At 43.2% G+C, this 22,350-nt stretch overlaps 1 protein-coding gene across 5 annotated transcripts in view; it reads right to left on the reverse strand.

Annotated features, from left to right (window-relative positions):
• IRF2 (interferon regulatory factor 2) overlaps positions 1-22,271 on the reverse strand; it is a 47,555-nt gene extending 25,284 nt beyond the window's left edge. Inside the window, exons 1-3 of one of the 5 annotated variants that reach the window (XM_068942599.1) lie at positions 21,925-22,271; positions 2,327-2,449; positions 1,219-1,326 (exon numbers count right to left, since the gene is read on the reverse strand). In XM_068942599.1, the coding sequence (XP_068798700.1) occupies positions 1,219-1,305 (87 nt within the window). In that variant the 5' untranslated portion in view covers positions 1,306-1,326; positions 2,327-2,449; positions 21,925-22,271. Of the gene's footprint in view, positions 1-1,218; positions 1,327-1,769; positions 2,253-2,326; positions 2,450-2,939; positions 5,010-6,439; positions 6,898-20,880; positions 21,007-21,924 lie in introns of those variants that run through there. The other 4 variants (XM_068942600.1, XM_068942597.1, XM_068942596.1 and 1 more) reach the window with 4 other exon arrangements.
• Positions 22,272-22,350: the final 79 nt, after the last annotated feature.

Genomic DNA, 22,350 nt, shown 5'->3' on the forward strand with positions numbered 1-22,350 from the left:
AGGAGAGAACTGCCACAGAAGTAGAGATAGCAAAGGAGAAGAATCCATAGGGACCTGAATGGAGTATTCAAATTACAAAGACAACAGTTAAAACCAGTCTCTTCCTCCTTTTTAACTGTGACCCCATTATGCAAGAACAAGGACCTACTCAAATTCACAGGGCAGCTAACTTGGGAATGGATAAAGCAATATTTATTTACCCAGTCACAGCATGTGAGAGTCACTGATGCAGGAAGTTCCTGAGAAACAAAATGTGTAGCTGAAATTTAAAGGGCTCATGATAATTTTATGGCCACTAACACTTCTAGCTTGGAAAGCTGGAAAAAAGAAAATATCTTAACATCATTCCTCAGTTCTGAAAGTGATCACTCACCTGAGCATCCCAAATACTACTGGGGGGAGGGTACTAGACTAACCAGACCAGTATTTAATCCAGATTGGCTATTCCTATGGTTCTGCACTTACTTTTGTGCATTTCTGCCATTTCAATAATAAAGCAGCCTTTTGTAGCTAAAACTGCTTCATTCTTTTCAGTGTAGCGAATTAATCTTTTGCATATTACAGAGCGTATGTAATATTTCTGGGGTTTATTACTGTTCAAAGTCTCAGATACACTCTTTTATTGAGCCAACTGAAAAAGAAATTCTCATCAGTGCTGACATTTTAGAGCCCACGCTTATGTTCTCTGCGTGTCTAACGCTCTCAGTAAGAGTTCTGGACAAGGAATATTAGGTTTGGGTCTGGTACAGGAAAAGTTATCCTGTTCTCTCCCAGGTTCCACTGCTTTGAGAAATACCAGAGAACTCCCATGTATTTGAAAGAGGAGATTAGCACTTCAACTCAGAGGTTAATGCAGATTACACTATTCAACCTCAGAAGACCATTTGTTCAAAACCATCTGAGCTACTTGGTGAGCAATTTGTTCCCAGCTTAAAAACCTAACGGAGCCTTCAGAACAGTTGTTTTAACAACAAAGAGTTGGAGGAGGAAAAATGCTTTCAAAGGAACCACAAATCTAACAGGCAAATATAGAGAGCTTCAAATCTGGAAGGTAAGGCCAGAAGAACAGGTTCAGCAGGAAGCAGTCAGCTTTGCCTTTCTTCCCTACCTTGCCCCTTCGAAAACCAGAAACACAGATTTACTTAACTCACACTCAGACCCCGCTACAAAGTATCCATTTAGCAAACACTTGCTCAAACATAGGCAGGCAGACCTTACCTTATTTAGCCATTTCAGCCCTGGTATAGTGTTAGAATTTATTTGTTCTTCCAGCCATGGGCGCATCCGCATTCTTTCAACAGGCATTGTTACTTGCGTTAGAAGGAGCTGAAGACAACAAGGGACAACGTTACACGAGTTTTCTAGGCAAAACTGCAGTTCCCCCGTCTCAGCCCAAGAGACAGACAGACATACTTATTGAAGATTTGCAGCTGTGTAATTATCACAAACATAATACTGACTTCGACTTTGCAGGGGAGCCTCCCACAAGAGCAACTCAGATTATAAAGCCTTCTCCACCATAGAAAACGGTCTTCTGGTATACCTCTGCTAGTAAACCCTTTAACTGAAGGCTCATCAAAATGGCAAAAGTTCTTCTGCTGACAAAGGCAGCCTACCAGGGGCACAAAGGAAATCAACTAAGCTCCTAAAGAGACCTATTTTGGCCCATGCACCTGTATTTGCACAGGAGGGTTTTTCTGCCAAGGAAAAAAAAATTGTAAAAAAAAAAAAAAACATATATATATAAAAAAATAAAAATATACACATACATGCGAGAGACATCACTGTACCAGTTGAAATGCTGCATCTACTAACTACAGTGTCTTCAAATGGCTGTTTCTGTCCTGTGAACTTGACTAAGATTATGAAAAATATATTTTACGCTCCAGTAATTTATGAGACAATTTTGGTTCTAGCTGAGTAGGAGTGCCCTCCTCAGCTTTCTCTGATCAACCCAGTCACTACTTTTTTTAGCTGCTATTTTACATTTCAATACTGCTTTAGTGAGTGGTCTACAGCCATTTCAGTTGAACCGAGACACATTTCATTATGCAGTTAAGGCTCAGACTGACTTATTTCTCTCACACATACATACATACACACACACACACACACACGTGACCCTGATGCCATTTCCCTGTTTAGACCTGTAAATTATTGACATTAGAGTCCAAAGTCTTGAACCTGAGACAGAAATTTTAAAAATATTAACCTATCTCAGGCACCTCTTTGAAACTGCCAACCACCACTACATGCAGATCAAAGCACCACATTAAACTCCTGCTAAGCAGCCTGCAGTGAGTCATTTCCACGTTCAAGTACTTGCATTTAGGCTTCTTCTCTCCCCACTACACCAGATTCGGCTCCTTCGTCTCTCCTTTGTTCTTTACATCTGTGTTCCCTGCATCATTCTGCACTTCTCTGCTCTGCTTTTCTTGTCACCTTTGATCTTAAAAAAGAAAAGAAAAGAAAAGAAAAGAAACAAACTAGGCCACATGTTTGAAAGCACGCAGCAATGACACAAATGTAAATGGGTTTGTTCTTTTCCCCTATGGAACTACAGGCATCAGACAGACGAACAATTAGGCAGCACCAAGCCCACACCCAGCACAAGAGGAAGAAAAGCGTTCGAAGTTTCCTCTCATTGCTCTAAGGACATGTATTTCCTGAAACTAATAGGGAATTAAAACCTGAGTACAACAATAAGGCTCTTTGATATATTCAGAGAATTTAACAGCAGTTGTGCTCACACTAATTTCCCAGCAAACCTACTGGCGTTTTCCTTATTACTGTGTGGAGCTGGCCACTAGAGTTTCAGCCTCAACCTTTTCCACAGTTACCCCCCTCCAACGACTAAGAATTTCTAAAATAGCTTAGGAAACGGTTGTGACTGCTCAGGTCTCTTTCAGGTGAGGTTCAGATACAAAAAATAAATAAACCTGACAATAGTTGAATCCTTGTGCAAAGCCCCAGCACGCGCGAGCCCCGCGAGCGAAGCTCTTCTCTCAGTCATGGCAAAGCAGGCCTCCGCTCTTCCCTAGAAACCCCGCAACTACTAGCTGCCTTTTCTCAATCACTCAGTACCGTCGCCCACCTACTAGAAGCTGGTCAAAGCTGGAAAATGCAAATGACAACGTACTAAAAACAAAAGTAAATTTCTATTCATTTGTCAAGCAAGAGACACGTACAAGCAACTATCATTTTAGATTCGTTTGTTCATATAATTTCTTTAAATATACGTGCACTTTGACACGGTTCCTGGAAACACTGTGTATAATCATTAGAATTCAACATATGAGTGCTCCTACTTAGCAATGGGACACGTCTTGTTTTCCAGCTAATGAGCTTCCTAAGACAAAGTTTCAAGCCTACTTGAATGAACTAATTAGCCAAGAGGCAAAAAAGTAATCTTTAAGGCAGCAGTGACAAATCCCGCTTGGGGCAGTCAACACAGGGAAGAAGTAAAAGCTGCCTCTGTGAAAAAGCGCTGCATTTCAGGAGGTGAGAAAGCTGCCAGCATCACTGCTGCAAGGAAACAGAAACGGCGAGGCAGAGTTGCCTCTAGCTGCCCTGTCCCCAGGGCTACTCCAGCTGTTCCCTGCAGATGCTGCCATGCTCAGCCCCTTCTCAGCAGCACCGGTGTCTTCTCAGATTAGCCTGCCACTATTAGCATATCCCTTTGCATCTGTCACCCACGCCAAACCATACTAATCAGAAGTAATCAGGAAAGAGGTTTGGTTTCTGAGAGGGGAGGAGTGCACCTCTAAAAATCTGTTTATTTGAAAATAAAACCAAACCCAACTAAAAAATAACCCTTGATGATGTCCAGCTGGAAGGAACTGTGGACATCTTGTGGAGAAACATTTTTCAGGGAGGGCTGAACACAGCACACTCCTGTTAACCAGAAGGTACCCCAGGCTCCTCTAAGCCTGTGTGCTGCAGAAAACAATGCCTGGCATCTTCAGAAGACCCTCCCAGACCCTTCCTCTGCAGGACGGCACTGGCCACACGGGCACCATAACATACTAGGTTTTTTGAAAGCTGTATGTCAGCAGCTCCTTTGCCACCAAGCATACCGAGTCAACTGTAGCTAGTAACTGTCTGAGTGAAATGAGGGTGCCACATCTCCCCTCCAGATCTGTCAATTGCATGTTTTATTGTACAGTAAGATGCATCCAGTTCTGTAATGCCTTAAAAATAGCCTCTGTCAGGCTGTACCTCAACCCTGTCTTCCAGTAAGTGTAACACAGAGCTAGGAGAGTTAATGCACCTCATTAAAAACAATTACATGCAAGAAAAAGTGCGTACGAGTTAAATTTCCACAGGTTCCTCTCTGGATTAGGGCCTGTATGATGTTGTTATATAAATTATTCAGGATGTGCAACACAGTTAACAAATACAGTGTTAAGATTTATAGTCTCCCAGGGCTATAAAACACTGAGGACGTTCTCCTCTTTCTGCAGGTCACCCTGAAGAGGGCTTGCACAGTAAAACCCCATGGAGCTTGTAAGAAAGGGAGGAGCGTAAACCTCCGAGGAGTGTCCCTGACCAAAAGAGGGCAACCAGTCTTCTGATGTCTCACGTTTGAATTCCCATCTTTTCTCTGAGGCTTTCCTACAGCAATAGGGGCTAATGGGTGCACTTGAGAGTCTTATTCTGGTAGTCCCTTTCCATGCTGCTTTGTCATTTTAACTTTTCCTGTGAGCTTCATATGGGAGAACCTAAAGCCATCAGTGAGTAATGGGACAACCACTTTGTGCCATTAAAAGCAGTTCCGAGTTTGTAAAGACCTCTGAAATCCTCCAAAAGAGGCAGCAAAGGCATGCAAAGTACCACTGGCCAGCACTTAACACCAAGTCAGCTTCACCCTACCTCAGAATGCATGAATTATGAAACGCACATACAAAGCCAGGAACGAAGGTGAGCCATACAAAACACCAGGCATGCCAAGTTCCTTCACTCCAACTTCTCACTAGCGTTCACCCAGCAGAAAGGTAAAAAGCAAAAACAGCTGACCTTTTCCAGCAGAATGAAACATTAACATTTATAATGGTAAGCAGGCCTGTAAAACAGGGAGCACCTACTCACCTATCTCTCCTATCTGTTCAACATTAACATTGTACTTCACACTCAGATCTAGAGCCAAGGGTTAGAAGGCACATTTAGGTGCCTGTATTCTTTGTACAGAGACAGACTCCTACCAGTATTTTCAGAGCTGCCAAAGCATCCAATTCCCACTGGCTTCCCCTTCGAGCTAACAGGCCGTAGGTACCCATCCTTTGGCCTAAGCAGACCTCATCAGAAGCCTTTGCAGCAGCCACCTCGGTTAACCTTAACCGTAGCACTCAGGTTACAGGGAAAAAATGGTTTAATGCCTGCCTTGGGCCACTTGGCACCATCTTCCTCTGCTTCAGAAGAGCACTGGTAAAGTTGAGACCGTGCCCAGAGACACCTGGGCTGGAAGGGGAGACCGGAGGGGCTGTCTGGGGCTGCACAGAGACAGCAGAGCTCCAGCTGCGCTAGCAGTGAAGGAGCTCCTCTTCCTCCACTCCCCCTCCACCCTTCGGGCTCATCCCAATTTTGCAGCGTGTCAACACTACTCTTTGCACAGGCAGATTGGTGCACAAATCAGGGAACTCATCAGGCTTAGAAATTACACCTCTATCCGTAAAGTTTTTGTTTGAACCCAGGTCAGTTCTCTCATCCTGTTCAAAACCCTCGGGACAGCACAGCTGAGATGGGAGCATGGGAGCAGGAATGAGCAGCTGAAGGGGAAAGGTAGGAACTCCTTAATCCAGAAGGACTAATGAAGCCTCCCTGTTTTTAATTCACAGCTTCAAACTTGGACTGTATTCACCTCTGGCATCTCTTTGGAAGAGCACAACAAAACACTTAACACTCCCAGAGATCCATGATGAAATCAAACTTTCTGGCACTATGCTGAAAATACTTTTCATTTGTTTTTTCTTCTGGTTTATAATTATCCTATGGTGGGGGGAAGGGAACAATAATCACCAAGAAACACAATCAACTGCTAATGCAGATGGGACCTAACAAAACATTCTTCTATCCTACAGCAAAAGAACAACTCATTTAGACATGAAAGTAGGACTACCTACTGGGAATCCATTTTATGAATGCTTCCCATTCTTAACAAGACAACCAATCTTAAAAAAACACAATTTTTGACCATATGCCTTAGAAATGTATTAAGGCTGATAGCTCTGAGGGTATCATTTCCCTTTCAATGCTCATTCCTGTCACCCACCTCTTTTTTAAAGGGGGCCAGAGTCAGGGGCTGCTGTCTTCTCAGTGGTGATGGCTTAAATTAAGATATTAATAAAATTATTTCCAGAGAAGTGGCTGAGCATGCAAGACACTAACCTCAGCTCTGGGGCATCTGCCTACAGGAAAAGGACACAGGGAGAGAGGCACCTACCTGTCTCTGCTGGGCTGCACTGCTGGCATGGGGCCGCGGAGCGGGAGGCAGCGAGGACAACAGGCCAGGGAGATGTGGGGCACTTGCAGGGCCTCTTCCAAAATGGAGGCTTTCAAGGGCCACAGGGGAGCCTGTAAGGAGCCCAGGTCCATGCAACAAGGGTGGTCCCCAGATGCTATGACACCAAAGCTTATGAACTGATTATTTTGCCCATTTTTGAGGGTTTATTTATTGTAGTAGTCATGCTAGCTCTGCAGCCAGCTCAGGTTTTTTGTTGCAACTAGATACCATAAAAACATGGTGGAATCTATTCCCTGACAAGCTATAAACTGTCTTAATCCTGCAGACGTGACTCAGAGGAAAAGTGTTGTGGAAGAAAGACAACACAAGATTTGCTGAAGGCAGGCCAGCGTAACCCAGTTATGCGCTCAGAAGCCTGGAGGAGGCCAGTCGGTAACACAGCCTCTGCTACCACAGGTTGCATTTAAAAGCCAACTTTCTATACTGAAATCATGACAACAGCAGCCTGTGGTCAAGCATACAAGGAATAAACTTCCTAAGACAGACACAACTGAAAGAAAAGAGTCACAACAGCATAAGAGACAGGAGTACAGATATAACAGTGTTTTTCACGTGTAGTCAAAGATTACTAAGCATGTAGCTGACACTAAAGCATCTTAAAATGTGACAAGTTATACTGAATTTCAGCTCCGTACTTTTTTGAGAGACGTATTTTTCTAAGAGGTAGGGCTTTATGTAAGACTCTTCAGAAGGAAAATCACATCACTGGTTTATTTTTAAGGAGCTAGCAGAGAAAATATTAGATGTTTTAAACAGATATTTATCTTTAAAGAGATATTAGAAAAAATGTAAATGAAGTTTGGGTTACATCCATGTATATATGTAGTTTCAGATAGTTTCACTCAGTAATGTTCATTAGAGCTTGTAGTCTCTCTCTGCTAAAACGTTCTGCTGGCCAATAAATTAGACTTTTTTTTTCCATGACAGCAGATAACACTACTGCCATACAGAAAGTATAACCTTTGAGAATGAAGAGCTCTTCACTAGAACGAGAGCAGATGCAGAAAGAAAGTGAAAGCAATGGTATGGCATGTATTAAATCTGAACAATACAAGATGTTCTGTTCCCTTCAGTTTCATTCTGCCAGCATCTGGATAACAGGAAAGACACAAAGGTTATCCCCAAATCCAATACTCCAAAAATAAGTGATATTCTAATATCACTTATTTTTTTTTAAATAATATATTTCTATAGAAGTAAAAACAAAAAAACAACACAGAAAAGAAAATTCTTCCTCCCCCATTGTAAAGTACCTGGTTAAAAGATTTGCTAGTATATGGAAACATTGTTAATGGTTGTGAGACGGTAAGGTGCGATAAGATGCTCTGAGGTACCTATTTGAAGTAGGTCACAGCCTATTCCCACAGCTGCAAAAAAAACACCTGCTTCCCAGAGGACTTGCACAGAATTCTGCAGGGTCACTATTTCTCTTTTCTCTATGAATACAGAACTGACAGTATTAGAGAATCAAGTTCTCTTGCATTCATGCTTGCTGATAAGCTTTCAAAGCGTTCCCTGTGTTTCCTAATGCTCATGCACTTCAGAAAAGCATCAACCACCCTGTGCGACCAAAGAGATATGCTGAAATGAGACCACACTCTAATTTTAGGATTCAGAGAACAGGGTTCTGTATTTGTCCCTGTGCCAAGACTGCTCCAGGATATGAAGAAACATGATCTTACTTTACAGAGCAATACCTAGAGCAAAATTCTGTTCCTCGGTCATATAGCATTTTGCATATAGGACCACTCTGGGTCTTTTTCAAATATTCCACTGCAGGGGCCCATTTGAAAGACTGCATGTCTTGACTGCATGTGCAGAGCCCTACTTGGAAGTCAGGCTATTCAGAACGAGCGCAGACAAGACCTTTCAGGATGAAGCCCTGTGCTTATAGTACCAATTTACATTATATTGTTATATTCTTATATTGTATTTGAGATACTTCTACAACATGCCAAGGTTCAGGAAATTCAGACTCTTCCCGAGTAACAAGACCTGCTAAAGTGACCTGGTTAGAAATACTTCAAAAACATAACCAATATTTTAACTGAAACACAACTGAACTGCGCTTAACTCAGCTGCTCTGATTTCACACACGTGAAATCTTCCTCTCCCTAGTTTCCAGACAGACCTCTGCCCAGGTACAATTCACATCTGACAAAAGGAGAAAGGAAAACTTGCCAGTGATATTCCAGAAGCAGAATTAACACACCTTCCTTCTGATAACCCCAAATTATGCAAATATACATATCTTTTTTGGAACCAAAAGCAAAACACTAATTAGGGTAGCACTAGTAAATGAGGAAAACCAGGCATATTCATTCTCATAGCTGCAAGGGTTAAGGAAGTGTTCCAAATAAAACCTGAAGCTCTCAGAGTTGTCAAATAGAAATAAGAGGCAAGAAAGTACATAAAACTCTTTTAAAAGATTTCCTAGACTTGTGCATTGCTAGGTGGCAAGACCTACCCTCTCGGTGCCTCTTTTGTTCCTTTGGAATACTCTTTCAGTGACACAGAATTAAACAGGGACTGGGGAAATGTCACAGCTCTGCTGGCTGATTTTCTTATTGCTAAGCACCCCTTGCCTTGAGCTCTCTTCCATTTAAAATGTACCCCATAACCAACTGCTCCACAGACGCAGCTCCTGGGCTTGGCCAGAATTCCTGATCCCCATGGCAGCAATGCCAGTGTTTTTCCTGCTCTTTACTTTTAGTAACACTTCGGCGGCACCAGCAAAGAAAAATGGCATGAGCATGCTACATCCTTCCTCTCCATCAGCAAGAAAAATACCTCACCACAAGCAGGAAAAGTTGTATCTTATTTGCTCAGGTGTCTGCAGGAAGGAGGAGATTCCATAAAGGCCGGAAAAACAAAAAATTGAGAGTAGACAGGGTGGGAAGGAGCAGGTCACTAGAGTGAGGTAGGCAAACCAGGGTAAGGCCCATTAGAAAGAACCCGCAGGCAACCAGCAAGAAACATTTCACCTGCTCCCCTAGGCTCCCAAACCAAACACAGCACAGCTACAAGAGGATCAGTGCTGGCGCAGGGAATGCTCTCTAGGTCTGCAGCATGACTGGGAACCCACACTGCTGTGATGGATTCAAGCTAGCATTAGCTACCCAACTGCCAAAGCCCCTTCTTAGTAAGGGTGGGTAGTGCCTAATCCTAAGGTGGTCACCTAGGGCTGCAGGGAGATGCGATGTTGATGGAAGAGGGAAGATGCCCCATTCAGCATGCCCCCTCTCTCAGCAGCTGGGCACAGGAAAGATATACAAAGGCAGAAATAAGAAAAATCTTTGCATCCTCAAGGTCTGGAGGGAGTAAAAAAAAAAAAAAAAAAAAAAAAAAAAAACCAAACCCACCAACCAACCCAACATTCCTTGCAAAAAACACAAACAAAGGCAGCAAATGCCTCAAACGTGTATTGAAATCAGCATTATGGACTGCATGATAAATATGCCCAGGAAAATGTACAATGGGAACCCATATTATTATATACAGTATGTTTCATCAGCCCTATAGCATTTCTGTTCCACCCAAAGGGTGTTAACATGCCCTGGCTGGGATACAGACATTACACATCAAAACAGACTCTTTCTTTTGGTATCCATGCAAACCTTATTTTCCCTCAGCAGTAAAGACATAATTTGTTAGTTTGCAGTGATCTCAGGCATTGTTAAAGGTACCCATTGGATTTGCAGCCTAGAACTGCACGGAAGAAGAGCCATATTATTTTAATACACCAGAACCATTAGGCTGATTCTCATTTCTGGACTTAGCCATCGCAAAACAATGCTTCAGCTTCTCAATAGACACTACAAAATTACCTTTGCACTGGCTCTTACGTTGAACATAATCACAACAAGAAATAATACCTGATGTCAGTTGCTCAGCCCATTCACTTCTTTGGCATCACAGTGATTTGCATCAGCTGGGAATTTGGCCCAGACTCATGTGAAATAGATTGTTAAAGACCATCTCTGCAGTATTTGTGCCACAGCAATCATCTGTGCACATATGGATGTCTGCAAATCTGGTGAGGATACAAAGTGATTGTTTTACCTTCAACTTTAAAAGGATACTCTGTTTCCCAGGGCTTGCTTTCGTTTGTTTCCCGTGTCTTATCTTGACTAAAGATGGGAGATGCCAGATTCTGATGGCATCAGCATGACAATAGGTCTATGCAACTGAGAGTCAACAGCATATGATTACAGAAAACTCTTCTACTGCCACCTCCTCCAGGAGCGGGCAATATAGCCACAAATTCTACCTAATTTATCTACTTTTTAAGCTTTGTTTTACCTCTGATTGCTCAAGATTTGTTTTCAGTATCTGGGATGCTGAACTATTTTTTCCCAAAAAGCTGATAATTTTTCAGCAGTACGTCTGTACTTCCCTTAGACAAGTTAGGGAAGGGCTTGTTTACAGTAAGAAATTTGCTGGCACGGTTGTCAAGGAATAATTAATTCCTTGCAATGGCAAGCGGTTATCCCAAAATAAATCAATTTTATTCTGGAATTAAGTGCTCACACAAGAATTCACTCCTGAATATCCACTTATAACAGCTGATGTTGCTCAGTCGTGCCAGTCAGTATCCACTGAAATCAAACCCTGTGCATTCTTAAAAGCTGTTAGGAAAACTCAGCATTTGACAGCTGATTCACAAGGAATTTTCCAGGCTGGTGAAAAATAGAAGATTTAAGCGTCAAACAATTATCATGAATTACTTATTTTGTCATAGCAATGCAACTCAACAGCATTTTTTAGGTGTCTCCATAGAGTGCACTGGACTTAACAGAGCTAACTGCTCTGTGACTGAATTTACTGGAGACATCGCTAAAACATTTAACAAGCACACCTCATTTCCTACATGAAACTGGTAGGAAAAAATATAAGACCAGCTATACGTGCAAGTATCTGCAAGGTCAGGATCTTCATTTGTAAAAATACTTTTTAAAGCCTGGGTGGTCTTTATCTCCATGTCCTGCCTACCATTTCTCTGGCTAAATGCATGACTAGTGCTTTGCAGGATACTACATGTAGGAAAACTGCCAGGCACTGTAAAACAAAAGCCCTTAATCTCAGCGTTCCCTCGCTGGTGGCTTGTGAGGCTCAGGCAAGATTACAGAGAAGATGGTTACATTTTAAAGGTGCTCAAAGAGGCAGAAAAATTATTTCAGATAGTAAACACTGCAAAATGTGTTCAAGGAAGAGTTTTCACATTTGCTGGCCATGACCTGAACCTGACGTAAACCACCTTGCTCAGATTTGACTTGTTTCTCACAGCTAGCTTTGTTTGTATAACATACTGTTCTGCAACACACAGCAAAAACTATTTGCACACTACACTAGAGTACAATTTAATATTTGCTTAAAGCTTTCATTTTATTGTCTGGGCAAAGGCAGTTTCTACCACTGAAGTTAATAGCTAACCCACACTCATACTTTTGCTACCGTAACTTCTAATCACTAGTACAGCATCCAGAACTGAGAGCAAAAGACATAAGCTACCTCTGCTTAGCCTCACAGCAAGCACCAAGCCAGCCCTTTCAAGGAATCAGCGCTCTTCCCTTCACTAATACGTGACTATAACAGTTTAGCATCGAAGAAAAAATATATGCTCTTTGGGATCTGGAAGAAAAAAAAAAAAAGGCCCTCTCCTGCTCCCTTAGAATGCTTGCTTTAAAGTCAGACCACAGAACACCCAGACTTGGGGGCTGGAATATTTTGAATCATCCAAACTGCAAGCTGGAAACATGTCTGTCACATGCACTTATTTACAGTTACAAAAATAGCACCATGAAAGAAGCAGATGTGTGAGCACAAATAACTTAAAAAATAACTTAAGTTGAATTAATTATTACAAAGATACTGACACTGATACTGACAGCTGATACTTCAGCTGACACTGAAGAACTTAACAGGGAAACTTCTTCCTTTTGTACACACGCTTTGAAGGCTTGCGTTTAAAGAAGCACTAAATGTTAAATCCTTAATACTGGCACTTGCTGAAAAAATATGATGTAATCCTCCTTTTTATATAAATGTTGCTCTTTCCACTGCCACAGGACATACAGGGACTTCTTAATTCATTCGTGCTGAGATATGAATAGTTGAGATTGGTTATAAACTGTGTTCTTAATTTAAAGTTTTTGTGTTGCTCAGAGACTAAGAGCAGTGAGACAGCCTCAATTTCTGATCTGCAGCAGCTATTTCTATCTGGTAGTTTCCTAAAATACCACTGAGCTAGAGTAAGACCACTGAACTTATCTTTATTTCTGACCTAAGCAAGACAAATATTATTAAACTAAACAAAGTTAGTCTTCATCAGCTTCCCTCGTGAATCTCAAATCTTTCCAACAGTTTTGGCATCCGAAGAATTTAGTTCTGATATGCTTGACTGTAATTCTTCTCAAATGTGTCAGAATAAAATCTCTGGAATTAAAATCTTTCATTTCACCGTACTATAGCTCCAGCAAAGCAGTGATTGTCCCAAGCGTCTCCTCAAAACCTGACAAACATTTTCATCAGTCTAGCCCAGGAACGTGCAGTCTACACATGAGAAGATCATCTAAGCTTCCATGGCCAGCCAGTGTTTGGCCATCTTTCAATTAATATGCCAATTAGCTCTCAATGTCAAAAAGTATCTTCTAACTGGAAACTTATCCACAGAAATTGAGTGAAACCATTCATAGTCATTTCATGTGACCAGCAAAGGTAACAACATCTGATAACATCTTTTGGTTACTGCTGATCTGACCCAGATCTAAATTGATGACCCAAAGGTGGAAAAAAAAAAACACCACCACACGTTTTGTATTCAATCCTATTAACCACTCAAATCTCAACATGAATAAATGTCAAGTTCAGCTGAATGATTCCCTTTCATCATACTGACGTTACCACCTTCATTTTACTCTGTGTATACAGTTGTTACAGCATTTCAAAATGTTACCTCCACAAATGAAGAACAGACCGCTTTTAGTACTGCAGGGTCATCACAAAGACCACTAGATAAGAAAAGTGTTATCAGGATAAATCAGGGGAATAACTCTTACTTCTTATTACATATCCTGATAAAAGAACGTCGCCATGTAAGAGTCAGAGCTACCAACAGGTGAGTTAACAAAAGTGAAATTATTTTTAAAGTTCAGCTCTTGTGCTGATTTCCTCCATGTTTATTCTTTCATTTTTGCCAACTGGGAAATGAAACCAATGGAGTCAGTTTCACTTTTGTTTATACTCTGTTTCAATGTTATCCTTAAGTTTTGCTTTCAGGTTTTTAACATAACAGTGTCTGGACTTCAGATCCAGCAAGAAAGCTTTTAGTAATTGTAAAACATTTGTCTCCCACCCACCCCCCCACACCTTTTTCCTACTGTCAGATTATTTTCATTGTACATAAACTTTATAAGATGCTGTTACAATTTTGGGACGTTCTTGGTGGGGAGATTGTTTCATTTTGATTTTACAGTTTATATATGTTACATCAGATTTAATTCAAAAGTGTTTCTTCTCAAGATTTTCCAGTTGATTCCCCTTGCAATTGCATATAAAACATATCTCTACAATTTAACAAGCGATCTTAAAAGAGTAGCCAGCACACCAAATGCCTGGAAAGCCTACACCACGCACTAAATGCATGTAACACATATGCACCAAATGCGTGTAAAGATCTAAATGTCTTGCTGCTGCTTCAGCTTACTATGAAATAAGGCATTATCTTGCACGGCTAAAGCTGCAAGAGGTTTGCCTGTAAGGCTGTCAAGTGATGTCCAACATCAATACAAATATTACAGGACAGATTTTGTCTCCTGTGTAGTCATCAAACTCCTCAAGTCACCGATATCCCTCTGTGCATAACAAAAAGCAGAACTTAATCATACTTTACGACTTTCTTAAACCCTAAGTAACCCTCCCTTCATTTGTCCTATATCAGTATTAAGCATGTAACACTCATTAAAGTACTTAAAATAAGTTAAGAGCTAAAGGAAGATGGTTAGACAACACCCACTGTTGCATGCAGGTCAAACTAAGAGACAAATTTAAATACTTTTGCCACAAGTGAACCCCATTCCCAATACCGGGTCTGCTGGTAACTACAAGTCAAAACTGTAAAGGTTATCTGAAAAACTATAAAACTGTACTCTGCTCCATTCTTTAAGGGGCAAGAGCCAACCCACATTTATATGGGAATTACTGCTTCTAAGCTCCTCATGAAAGCTAGTAACCTGTATAGCAGTAACTGAACGGCAAAATCATTTAAAATTACGATTTAGTTCTATACCTTTGGTGAAATAACATCACGTGCAGGTGGATTTGCTCCTGGGTGCCTGTGTCCAGGCTGTAGTAAGATAAAATGCCTGCTTCGTACTAAAGGGTGCTGTGCATCTGTTGCAATCTACCCCTAAGCAAACAAAGGGGTCAGAAGATTTCCAACATACAAAAATCTGGACTTCCGGAATATTACACGTAAGAAACCAAATATTATTTTTTAGTTCACCATTTCTTTATTTTCTCCCTAGCTCATTCCAAAGAAAATCAGCAGTTTACAAGAAGCTGAAAACATACCCGGCACTAACTGAAAGAACAAGTTTTGGAGGTGGTTTTACAGTCTATCAATGGGAAATGTGTGCTGTACAATGTATTAATTATGCTATGCATAAAACATCAATGTTTATTTATAAATAAGTATATATACTCTCTCTATATATAAAAGCATTAAATTTTTATGTTACATAGTTGCTGTTAACTGTCAATTCCAGCTTTTCCTACTAGCTGCTTTAATCTTAACCCAACAGCTCATGCATTACCAATACAACAAATAGCCTTTACTGGGTTCCTCAGTAATAATCCAACAAACCGTCCGAAACAGAGAGATAAGTTATTTAATTTAATTACATAATTGGAATGATTTGGTCCATAATGTTATTCATAAAGGACGAAGATACAACTTAATAAATCTGCTCTTCTCATTCACTGTACTCAGAAATCTTTTTGGTTTGGGGGCTTTGTGTTTGCTTATTTTTTGTTTTGCTTTTGCACTTCTGATCTCACAGAATCAAAGAGGAAATGTTTTATCCTAATCACAGTTTATAGCAGCATAAGCTATAATAAAACTTCTGTAAACATTACCTTATGTTTTATGTCCTCAATATCATAATCACTGTAGGCCTTTGAAGAACAGAGTTTTAAGAGAGTCAATCTTAACTAGTCACACAGATAAGTAAGTCATACCAGAAAGAAAAATACAAGATTAGCTTTGCTTCTTTTTCTGAGTTATCCACAAATCAAACACGATTTACAATACTGACGATCTACAAATTACAAATCGATGTTCTAATCCTCAAACAGCAGAAGAATTCTGCTGGGACCACACTTCTATGTAATGTTCAGTGCACGCAGGATGAACTTAACCCGACTATAGCCTGTGTCAGGTTAACAGGCATAATTAAATAGGATCGTCACAGAAACACCATTTTTTCCAGAAGTTTCACAGTAGCTTATGCTACAAGATTCACATAACAAAGGGCAACACATAGTCTTGCTTGTCTATGTCATTTACAAATGGATCGTTTCTTATGTTTACAGTGAAAAAAATAATTCTATCTGCAGTTTTCAAAAATAACTCTTGATCGGTGTCTGCAGTAATTCTTTGTGGATATGCTTTGGTCAAGATTTGAAAATGAACTGTTCTGACTGCTGAGTCGCATAGAAAGTTTCTCTTCCACAGATTGTCTAATCAGTCATGAACCTACGCAAACTCTTGGCATCCACAGCACGCAGTGGCAATGAGCCCCACAATTTAGCTACGTATTGCATGACAAACATCTTTTGTTTTGAAGCTACCTCCCAATCGCTTTTATCTGCGTTGTGCTTATCTGCATTATTCCCTATTCACTTCAGTCCATCCTTCTCAGTCACCGCTTTTCTAAGCTAGTCTTAGTCTGTCCTAGCACTTCTTTCAAAAAACCTGTTTTATATCCTTGATCATCCTTGATGCCCTTCTCTGTATTTCATCAAGTTTTACTACATCCTTTTTGAGATGGAGGAATAAAAATTGTTAACACAATTCAAGAAAGGGGAGCAATGTGGATTTACAATGGCATGATGATGCTCTCTACTTCATTTTTTATTCCTTCCTAATCATTCCTAGCATGCCTTCTGCTTTTTTAGTCACTATCAGGCGCACAGTTTACATTTTCATAAGTGTCTCTATACTCTGTGATCTTCTTCTTGAGTGAAAATAGTTGGTTCAAACTTCATCTTTGCGTATGTAAAGTTAGGGTTGCATTCCCTTCCCTGTGCATTACTTTTCTTTGGCCCCTGCTGATTTTCATCTGCAATCTTACATCCGGACTTTCAGCATAACGAGATCCTTCTGACATCACTGTAGTCAGCTTTTTCAGTTTTACTACTCTGAACAAGTTAGTACAACCAGCAAACTTGTCACATCACAATTTATCCCTTTCTGTATACCTCGAACAGCATGGATCCCAGACACACTCCTGAGGGGACCACTGGCAACCTCTTTTTACTCAGCAAACTGACCACAACTGTATGACCTAAAGCAACCTGATCCAGCTTTGAAATTGGCCCTGCTCTGAGCCTGGGCTGTGCCAGATCCCCTCCAGAGGCCCAAGGAAAACCCAGGACCGTGCGAAGCAGACCACATTGTCCAATACATATGCCCAAAGACACCTTCACCCAACTCCACCAGACTTGTGATGCACAACCTCTCCTCAACAAAAGCCACACCAAGTCACCTCAAGTACCCAGTTCCCCCAGAAACCTTGAAAAACCAACATCTCATCTGCCACCTTCTATTGCTGGAGCGCCAAGGCAGTTTTAAGCAACAGAGTACGCACAACAGGTAATAACCTATCAGCAATTTCATAGTCAAGTTCCTTCGTAACTTTTGAAAAAGATACCGCCTCATCCTATCTATTTGTTGTTCATTCATCTCCTACTTCAACTTGGAAAGATATCCTCAAAAATGCTCCCTCTAAAGGAAAGAAAAAAAAAAAAAAGCCTTGAGCAAAGGAACCTCCTTAAACCCTTCCTCAGAGAAGCGAGGCTCAAAGAATTCATTTCACTCTTCTGTTATGACTTTATCATCCTTGAGCACTCCTTTTACGCATGGTTTCCTGCTTTTGATGCATTTCAAAGAGGATTTATTATTTGTTTTAACACTTTTAATAACTTGCTCCATGACTCTTTTTGGCCTACCTTATTGTGCGCAACACAGATTTTATGGTCTTTTCCACCTTCCTCATCTGGAGACAAAGCTTTAACTTTATGAAAGATGTCTTTTTACTTCTACTGGACCCCTTTAATTTGTTTTTTAGCCTGCTTGGTTCTTTTGTGTATTTCTGACTGATGCCATGCAACTGCTCTGAGCCTTTACTACAGTGTCTTTAAAGAACTATATGCCACCTGCAACTATTTTACACTTTTGGCTGCCTCTCACCATTTTATTTAGTTCTTTCTCTCATTTTTACGAAGATTTGCTTTGGAAAATTAAACACTGTTGCAATGGCCCTTGGCTTTTATTGCTCCTGAAACAATGTTGAATCTGAGTACCTTATGATCACTGTCATGTAGCAGCTTGCTGGCGTTTTGAATATAACATTCTGAACTAAATTCTTGCCAACCAAGACCAAGCCCAGAGTTGCTTTTTCTCTGTCAGTTCCCTTACACGCATTGCCTAGAATGCAGTCCTTTACGGCATCTGAAAATTTAGTTCCTGGGCAAATGTCATTGTGGAGCATGATATAATCCACATGGGGGCAACTGAAGCCTCCCATTATATCTCCTATTTTTGTAGCTTTTCTAGTCTCCCTCAGGATATGATAGTCGCCGTCAGCATCTTGGTTGAGCAGGCAACCCTAATCTATACTCTTCCTATTTAGGCCTGAACATCAGTTCATGAGACCCTGCGAGATTTGCTAAAATAATTGTTCATTCTTTAACAAAAAGCGTCCTACCTAATACACATGCAAGTGACTGTCCTTCCTATGCCATCTGCAGGCTGCTGTTACAAATTCTGACCTTCCACAAACTCTGTGATACACCAAGTATTGTATCACGGGGATGTTTTAATATCACATTAATATCAAGAGTATGATGATCCTCCCCAAGAGAGGATATGTCATGACAACCTCTATGTTCTTCTTCATCTGTCAGCTTTCCCCCACTGTTCAGTTTAAAACACATACACATATTATATAATATTTTTTAACTTAAGGTGTCCATAGCCTGGCCGCAAATGTATTTAGATAAAGCCTATTTTTCTTATGCATGTTCTTTCTGTTCCAAAAACGTTTCTAGTTCCTCTTGAATTTTAGATTCTTTTCTTGTATCATTTTTCCAACTATGCATTAAGACTCTACCTCTCTAACTTCGTCCGGTCCCACATACCATAGTAAAGATCTCCATACAATGAGATTTGGGTCTTTAACTCCCTAACAGGCAACATTTTAGTTCTCAAACCTCTTACCTTCCCCTCTCTATGTAACACGGTCTATGATGAACAGCTCTTCTCAAGAGACTGGCTGCACATCTTCTGAAGTCGGCCGCTTTTGCAGTCAGCAAACAACTGGCTGACTGCGTGGCACTGCAAAGATACATATGCCAAATACAATGGCTGACCACTCCAACTATCTTTCTGCATCACCTCGGATCCCCAGCTTCAAATGTGTATCATTAGACTCAGGAGACTGTTACCTTGCTGCATTTGTAAATAACTGAAGAATTGTAACGTGGAGTACAATCGCAACGCATCAGTATCATGTCAGACGATTCAGTGCTCTTATACCTCCCATCATGTGTTACCAGCAAAGAGGAACCGCTGCATACAAGGGCCACATGAGATCATTCGCTGTGGGACATTACTGATAGGGGACACTGAGGGACAGTGAAGCCTCAGGAGGGGCTGATGGCATGGAAAAATTCTGATTCAGACAAAAACCACCCACCCCACAGACCAATTGTGCTACTTTTACAATTATGTCACCATTTCCCTATTAGGACAAATCTAAAGGTTGCTGCTATATTCACCTGCCTTCACGGTACTAACACAGGCATTCTGCAAAGGGTATTTTATGCAATCTATTCAGACTTCTGTAAAATAACTTTATAAATCTAAACAGGTAGCGTTTCATCTCAACAAACTGAGGTTCTAGTTTACAGCAGCTCCTGCATCCAGAGACTGCAGTCTAAAAGAACTTGGCACAGTAAGCTGGGCTATAAATTAGAACCATACACTAACTGGGAGCAAAGTTCTGGACTCTGACACGGAAATCAATATGATTCCTTTATCTGAGCACTGTGTATAAACAAATGAGCCTAAAGCACTCAACTGTTTAGGTGCCTAACTCCCTCACGTTAATTAAAGTGGGAGTTACAGACCTAGATGCTTCTGACAATCTGGGCTGAGAGATCCAATTCCTCCAGTACTTGCAACTCTGATCCCAGATATTTGCCCAGACAGAGTAAGATGCTTGGAATTTGACCCATCACACTCCACACAAACACAACTCCTCTTCATAAGCTTCTTTTGAGAAAGATGTCCAGGACTCTGCCCTTCAGTTGCTGGTGTCCCCTGAGCAGGACACTGTTAGCATAGCAAAGCATAATGAGTCAAATTACCCAGGATAGGATAATACTTTACATAAGCAACAAAAAAAAAAAAAAAAAAAAAAGAGAAAACATTCCTGCAAAATCAGATGGAGAGTATAGTACTGCTAAACCTTCAAATGATGCAAATGTTAATACTGGTCATCATGGACTCATTCAAATCACACACTATGAACAAATCCACTTGCTTTCTACAGCTGTGTGCACATGTACTATATATATATATATAGACACATACACACACATGCATATACATATATATATATATATATGTGTGTGTGTGTATATATACACACACACAGGCTACAAAAAAGCCTGTGGAAAGGCTTGCTATACAGCAGCAGACCAGACTGAGGAAACACCACCATCCAAAGCCCTAAGAGGCCAAGAGCAGTGCTCGTGCAGTACTTCAGACCATCTCCTCCTTGTTTATCCCACAGAAGTCACCCACGGCGGCCCAGGGGCACCTCGGACCGGCGGCTCCCAGGCGCAACCTCGCCACCCCGGCCGGGCCCGGCACCATTTTGGAGCCCGGCACACAAACCTCCCCTCCCGGCTGCCTGGGCCGCCGCGGCTGCCCCAGTGCCCGCCCCCAGCGCCCGCCGCCGCCGGGGCAGCTCGGCCGGCGGCACCGCCGCCACCAGCGGCGGGCGGCCGGGGCCCGCAAGGCCGCGCTCCACCACGGCGCCGCTTCAGAGCCAACTGCGTCGCCGCGTCTCTACCTGAGGCAGCGGCCTTCCCCGCCGCGGGCACCGAGGCGCCCGGGCCGGGCCGTGCCGCAGGCCTGGCGCTCTGGGCGGAGGCGTGCGCGGGTGCCGCGGCCCAGGCCGACCTCGAGGGGCGGCGCCGCCCGCCCGCCCGGCGGGGGCGGCCCCCGGCGCGGCCCGGCCCGGCCCTCCCTGCCCGGCGGGCGCCGCGCGCTGTGGCACTGGCTGCGGCCGGCGGCGCGCGGGGGCGCAGCCATCCCGCCTCCCCATTGGCCAGGCGGGGGCTGCGTCACAAACGACCGCGGCGGAGCGGGGGGAAGGGAAAGGCCGGCGCTTGTGTAACGCGCGGCCGGGCCGCGCCGAGCCCAGCCGCGGGGGAGGGGCGCCGCCGCCGGCCCCGCGCCCCTCCCTCCCCGCCGCGGGGGCAGCGCGGCCCTCGCCGCGCCCGGCCCCAACGGCCGCTCCGCCGGCAGCGGCAGCCGCCCCTAACCGCCAGCCCTTCACCCTCCGCCGGGCCTGCTCCCGGTAGAGGCGGCGGCCGCGCTGACCGCGACAAGTGCGGCCGCGGAGGGCAGGGCGCCGCCCGGGCGGCCGCAGAAGGCCCCGCGCAGGCCAACGGCCGCGGCCCACCCTGCTTCCCCCCCCCGCCGCCACCGGCACAACGCGGAAATTTAACGCTGCCTCCTTTGTTCCCGCGGCGGAGCCCCGGGGCCGCCGCTGGCCCCCGGGACCCGGCACGTCCCCCCCCTCCCCAAACACACACACACCGGCTCCCGGCCCGCCAGCCGCTTCCTTGCTTCCCTCACACCCCCCCGACACACGCCCCCCGGCCTCCCTTTGCAGCAGCTTCACCTAAAAGCCGTATGATCCCCAGCAGCCTGACCGTTGTTGTTGTTGTTTTGGGTTTTTTGGGTTTTTTTTTTTTGTTTTTTTAAATCAATGCGCATCTCTGCCGGAGCCGCGGGCGCTTCCCGTCGCCAAGCGTTTTGTGCAAAACCCGCATAGGGAAAACAGCAGCGATTTAAGAGAAGATAAAAACATATATTGAAAAAAAATTACCTTGCCAGCACGTTTTCGCGGGACTTATATAATTCCTCAAGGTTACCGCTGTTGCCAAGGTGGGGAGGGGGGTGGGAACGGGAGGAGAAAGAAGAAGAAGACGGAGGGGGGAGGAAAAAAAAAAATGGAAATGAAAACAAGGCGCTGAATAATCGCGGGAGCAAAACTAAAAGTTACTCCCTCCGCCCGGGCTGAGAAAGGTCCAGATCGAAAGCAAAACAAGGGAGAGGAAGAGGCGAACAAACCGGCGCTTGGAAATTCCCCCCGCCCTCCCCGCCGCGCCGGGGGCAGGGCTGCGGCGGCGCGGAGCCGCCTTAGGCCCGGCCCGGTCCGGCTCGGCTCGGCACGGCTCGGTACCGAGCCGTGCCGAGCCGAGCCGGACCGGGCCGGGCCACCCCGAGCCGTGCCCTTTCCCCACACGTTTTA

Source organism: Struthio camelus, chromosome 4 (assembly GCF_040807025.1).
Source record: "Struthio camelus isolate bStrCam1 chromosome 4, bStrCam1.hap1, whole genome shotgun sequence".
NCBI classification, from domain to species: domain Eukaryota; kingdom Metazoa; phylum Chordata; class Aves; order Struthioniformes; family Struthionidae; genus Struthio; species Struthio camelus.